Source organism: Cibotium barometz, chromosome 54 (assembly GCF_041138505.1).
Source record: "Cibotium barometz isolate CiBa-2024 chromosome 54, ASM4113850v1, whole genome shotgun sequence".
Lineage (NCBI taxonomy): Eukaryota > Viridiplantae > Streptophyta > Polypodiopsida > Cyatheales > Cibotiaceae > Cibotium > Cibotium barometz.
The window spans coordinates 6,212,940-6,218,939 of record NC_141099.1 but is presented as its reverse complement, the minus strand read 5'-3'; the positions used below and the strand labels follow the sequence as shown (position 1 = coordinate 6,218,939).

The window sequence follows — 6,000 nt, the reverse complement described above, 5'->3', positions numbered from 1 at the left end:
CTTTTTCAACATGCCAAACACAAAAAGAGTAGAACGTAAGGCCAAAAGCTTACGAAAAACACATAACAAAAAAGCACACAACAAATGGAAATTTTTATATGACAGAGAAGGGTGATTAAATAAAACAATGAATACTCGTTGAGGATGTACTTGCTTTTTGTTTCAACCAAAGGAGAGCTGCAGCTAGAGAAGAGCTATTGCTATATATCGACGACCCAAGAAGAGTTGCAACGAGAGGAGAGTTAATATGCATTGAGCTAAGCAGGGGCTGAACATGGAGCCTATGTTAGCTTATTCAACGTATCTAGCCTTTTCCAAGCTTTTTGCTTTTTTCACTTTACAAGTGTTTTTTTTCCTTCACAAGTGGAGAGTTAGAAGCCATGATTTTTTAAAAAAATTTAAAATTAACCAAAAAATTGGATATTTACACCCGACTTGTGTCTGCAAGCTATACACACCACCCACGATAATTTTGTACAACTTTTACACACCACCACCAACGGCAATTTGTACACCGAGACACATATCGTAGTTAGCCTGCGGATCGAACCCACGACCTCTGAGATTTCGTCCATTGTTACGCTACCCAAGCTGTAAAAAACAAACACAACATTTAAATTCCTTACAGAACTCTCGTTTCAGAGATTGCGATGGACCACGCAGAGCGAGACGATGGCGCTGCAGAGCTTTCCACGGAGCTGGTGCAACTGCTGGGCCTCCCAGGTACGGAGGCGTTGGATGGATCGACGCCTCTCTCAGCCTCGGATCTGCGCGCCCTCATGAACCGAATGCAGGTGCGCTCGGAACACGTCAAAGGCCGCGTGCGCCACTGCATCGCTTCGCAGCGTCACGAGTTCGGCCGGGCCATCGCCCGCGCCACCACATCCCTGGACCACTTCTCACACATCGCAGACGACCTCGAACCCCTCCTCGCTGCTCGCAGCCAATCCGACGGTTCTGCTGCGGCTCCCGACCCCTTGTCTCTCTGCTTTGAACTGTCGGATCTTGTCGACCAGACGCGCCGGGCGAACAGGGAAGCGGCCGAGAAGAGAAAGGCTATTCTGGTTGTAGGGCGAATCTCCAATTTGCACGAGAAACTCAACAATGTTGCAGAGCAACGTTCCCAGGGGGAGCTAGTGAAAGCTGCACAGGGTTTGCTGGATGCAAGAAATGAGCTTGGCCTCTCCAACCATCTCGTGGAGGAAGATGATGCTGCCATGGAAGAGGAGGGGATCAGACCCTATACCTTTCTGAGACAGCGTTGGTCTAGCAGCTTTTCACAGGTAACTTGATGGAGCTATTAGTTCAGCTGCATTGAGAAGAACTATGGATTTTGTGTGTGTGTGTGTGTGTGTGTGTACATATTATAGATGCTGGTGGTCTCTAGCCCAAGTGGCTATTTATCCACTTCGCCCAGGACTATGCCTTGTTATAAACGAAGACTTTCTGTGTATATAGATGTCAGTCCACCTAGGAGAGCTTTTTCGCAAAGAAATTGTTTTGGACACAAACAATTCGAAGCTGTACATTCAAAATCAAGCACAAATATCCACATTGTTGACAGCTATGGATGTGAGTAATAATCATCTTCCTGAGGTCTTCTAAGTCGATGCTTTTTTTACCCTTTTTTTTTTGGAGTAGTTACACAGGGCTAGTTTTGTTCTATGGGCATGGTTTCCCTTTCCCTCCTTAATTCAGTAGGTTGTAGAGAGACCAGGGAGTGAAGTAGGAGGACCCACAAATTCTTTTTTGTTTTTTGGTTATGGTGGTACCTGTACGGATGTCTGTGGTGCTGGTCATCAGCTGTGGGTGTCTGCCAATCCTCCATCTGGCCTTTGTTATCGGTCTCTATCAGCATCTCACCCAATATCCTTGCTTTTGTCACTGAAGAAATTTGCATCCATGAACCGCAACTTCTTTGCCTTGTCCTCAAAACATTCTCCCTTTTATGAGATTTGATCAGCTTGTACATCGAATCTTTTAAATGATCAGCAGCAGTTTCAACTTCAGCCACTGAGTCCTTATTCTCCCAATCAAGGTCTTTTATTATGTTTAATGACCATCATGCCCCTAGAGTACCTCGTTCTAGATTTCAGCAGATCCTGGCCATACGTCAGACACCGGTTCTACTATGTAATGGTTGTGCCTCAGACGTTGTGACAATCAGCTCGCGTTGAAACTTGTCACCAATCAGTGTTCTTGAACCTTTTGTTTTTTTCTGCGACCGGGGCATGACATGAAGGAACCCCCCTCAGCCCTTGTGCTGCTAGACCGGCCCCAAATCTGCCCAAAAACCGGCTGTCCAAATGCAACCCAAAATGCTCATGCCAACATTCCTACCGTGCCTCATTAACACACAAATCTGCAAAGCAACTCCTTGTTGATTATCTTGTTCAAGCACCACCTGATTGAACACCGGTGCTGCCTCTTGTAGAGCATCCCCTTGCACAAGATCTGGTAAGACAACCTCCTACAGAGCACTTTCAATCAAAACTATGAAATGCCCCCTTTTGGCTTCCCAAAGACCCACTGTTACATCGCAGCCTCACCATAGCCGTGGGAGACTGGATAGGAAGAAGACTTGGCCGTGATTCTTTAAAAAAAAAAAGGGGGGGAAAAGATCCTTCTATTAGTCAATGAGAAACAACCACAAAGGGCCAAATACCACGAGGGGCTAAATACAAACTCGCCTCATGTACAGGTCGGGGATCAGATAATCAAAAGAGGGGAAAGACACACTTCTCCTCCGGCTGGCCGCTTTGTGAGGAGAAGCTATTTCATACAGGGGGAAGGGGGGGAACAACCACACAAGTGGTTTGTAATGCCAAGTGGGGTCACCACCTCTATTAGTGAGAAAAGGGCCAGGCCACTAGAGCCTCAAGAAAGCTTCCCGCCGTTTCCTCATGCGGTTAGAGCCTCCCTGCAACTTCCCCCACTGGCTACGGAGAGTATGTATGATATTGAGCCAAATGCTCCTAATAGACGCAGCTGGTGGAGTGTGGGTACCCTCTGTTAGAATGCGCAGCGGAAGACTAACGCACGTAGGAGACGCATCACCATCGAGCTCCACGAACACCCCCAATGGGCACTGCAGCATCCCTCCACTGAGCTCCCATCTCCCGGTGAGCTGCCTCCCAAAACACCGACTGGAGGAGATGATTATGACAAGGCCACTCTAGCCTATATATGGCTCTTCAACTTCCCATGCTTCCACTTATGGGATAATCCAAGGCGCCTTTTAGCCATAGATCACACGCTCGAAATCGCCAACCTTCCAACACACATGCCCGGGCTCTGATACCATGTCAGAATGCGCAGCGGAAGACTAACGCACGTAGGAGACGCATCACCATCGATCTCCACGAACACCCCCAACGGGCACTGTAGCCTCCCTCCACCGAGCTCCCATCTCCCGGTGAGCTGCCTCCCAAAACACTGACCGGAGGAGATGATTATGACAAGGTGCCACTCTAGCCTATATATGGCTCTTCAACTTCCCATGTTTCCACTTATGGGATAATCCAAGGCACCTTCTAGCCATGGATCACACGCTCGAAATCGCCAACCTTCCAACACCCTCAATGGCTTCGTTGCATCTAGCTTGCCATATGTGCCAGGCTGCGATGAGCCTAGTCACCAGTGATCTGATTGGTACTACCGAAATACGGTGGTGAGAGACTTGAAGGACTAGCCGTCCCCCATCCTCCTTGTAAGCCCTGACCACCTCAGCCTCTGTGGCCCAAGTGATAGTGCCCCATGTAATGATCCGGGTCGATGCCCTATCCATAGTGAAGATGCGAAGAATCTGCCGCCAAACTTGCTGAGCCTTCGGGCAATCCCAAAGACAGTGTTGTTGAGACTCCTGGGGGTGGCCACACCTCGAGCAAGCTGTTGGCTTACCTCCTGGTAAACATGCCTAGCCACACAGGGGAGTCAGTTCTGGGATAGGAGTTAGCCACTCCTGAGGGATAGGTGAGTCGATGTTGATGTCGATGCTGAGCCTGTCACTACCCCTGATCCCTGCCACAAGAATATCATGCCTGGTAAACACGCCTAGCCACACAGGGGGAGTCAGGTCTGGCATAGAAGTCAGCCACTCTTGAGGGATAGCTGAGTCAATGTTGATGCTGAGCCTGTCTCTACCCTTCATCCCTGTTAGGTTTCTCTCCTGCACCTTCGGGGGTAATTGTCTGTGTGCGACCCAGTCTCCAAGGGACCTGGTAGGTCCTATGCTCACCGCTCCCCATGATACATGAGGTCGGGCCCTTAACATGTGGCCATTGGGTAAACGGATTAAGGGGTTCCAGACTAACGGCTGTCGAAGCCGCTCCTTTGAAGCTACCGGGGCTAACCGGCTAAGGGCCGGCCTAAGGTGATCCCAAGCTCGAAGTAAACTAGTTGCGAATCTGTCCTCAAAAGCTAGACTAAAACCGCGGGCCCGCATCTTTGTGAAGATCCATTTGGTACTCTGAAATCTGCGGCCAAGGCCCCCCTAGACTCAGGGTGTGGGCTGAAATCCGGGCCAAGAGGAAATCCTTCCAAGGCTCACCACCAGGAAGGAGTCCTTGAACAATCAGCCTGCCCAGCAGGGCACGGCTTTGAATAGCAAGGTCAATGAGGCCTAGCCCCCCTTTATGTCGTGGCGGAATGATCACTCTCCATGCCAGCTTGGTCTTGATAGGCCTCCCATCACTGTCAGCCCATAAGAAGTGGCCAATGCAAGCTCGAGAGAAGGCCCAGCACGAAGTGATGTACCACATAGTAGCAAGAAGAACCTGGTTCGCCACCACCACTCTACTTGCTAGGGAGAGTCTTCGAGAACTCCAGTATAAACGCTTCTTCCGAATACTCAGAAGAAGAGGGGCGAGCTGCTGCTCAGGAGAAATATCAATGGGCATCCAAGATAGCGGGCTGGAGTGGCCCTTGGGATCCATTGGAAAGCCTCAACTAGGCACCAAGTCGGGGCGGGTGCAGAGCCTACCCAAAAACCACACTACTGGTGCCAGTTGATCAATGCTCCTGATGCACGACAAAAGATCTCGATTGCATCCGCGAATCTTTGGAGATTCCCCACATCTCCTGCAAGGTAAGCTGTTTTATCATTTGCAAACTCTGAGTCAAGTAGCTCCTCCTAAGGGCGGAGGGGGAGAGACAAACCTTGACGTCCGGTCTCTTGGGCTGAGAGAAAACTGCTCATGGTCTCGGCGACAAATAGGAAGAGGTAAGGTGCCAGAGCCTTGTCGTACCGAGCGAGAAAGGGGAAATCTGTCGCCACGGGCTTCCCTGAATGAGGACCTGGCTGTGCGAGGTTGAGTAGAGTCATGAAACCCCACGAATCCACTCCACGGGGAATCCCATCTGGCTCATCGTGCCCTCCAAAAAGCTCCAATCCACTCTATCATAAGCTTTCTCAAAATCTAGTAGTAGCACTATGAGGTCCTGTTGCCGCATCTTGGCCGACGCAATCGCCTCCCAGAAGGTGAAGATGTTATCTAGGATGCTCCAATCCTGAACAAAGCCAGTTGGAGTGTCATGAATGAAATCAGGGAGGAAAGGCTGGAGTCTCTCTGTAACGTGCGGAAGCTTCGGAGAAGAATTGGTAACTTCGATACTCAGAAATCAGCACTCTTTTCGCGACGGAAATTAACGCACAAACTGAAAGGAGATGTGCAGAAAATAGAGAGAGGGAGAGAGAGATGGAGAGGACACAGTATTGGGTCCCAAATACCCTTTGTAGGGCCCCCACCACGTGTCACCAATTGGCCGACCATTTGGTCCATCTCTAGTTTTTGCGTCTTGTTCACTTGAGGCCAGGCCGGTGTCTCATGTGAAGAGGCCAATATTTTGCTGACATGGACGGGAGCCAGACTGGTGCCACCCGTGTGTTAGCAGGATGGTGTTGTATGGACGGGAGCCAGATTGGTGCCACCCGTGTATGACCTGGACTGTGTTCGACCCATGGGATTGTCACGCCATGGAAGAGCCAGTATTCGTGCCGTG

The 6,000-nt window shown here is 50.0% G+C and overlaps 1 protein-coding gene across 4 annotated transcripts in view; it reads left to right on the top strand.

Moving 5' to 3' along the window:
- Positions 1 to 450: 450 nt before the first annotated feature.
- The window catches only part of ATZW10 (centromere/kinetochore protein, putative (ZW10)), a 118,950-nt gene continuing 113,400 nt past the window's right edge, over positions 451 to 6,000 (top strand). For 3 of the 4 annotated variants that reach the window (XM_086790069.1, XM_086790070.1, XM_086790067.1), the window contains exons 1-2: positions 451 to 1,283; positions 1,459 to 1,572. In XM_086790069.1, the coding sequence (XP_086646195.1) occupies positions 651 to 1,283; positions 1,459 to 1,572 (747 nt within the window). In that variant the 5' untranslated portion in view covers positions 451 to 650. The remainder of the gene's footprint in view (positions 1,284 to 1,458; positions 1,573 to 6,000) is intronic. The other variant, XM_086790068.1, reaches the window with a different exon arrangement.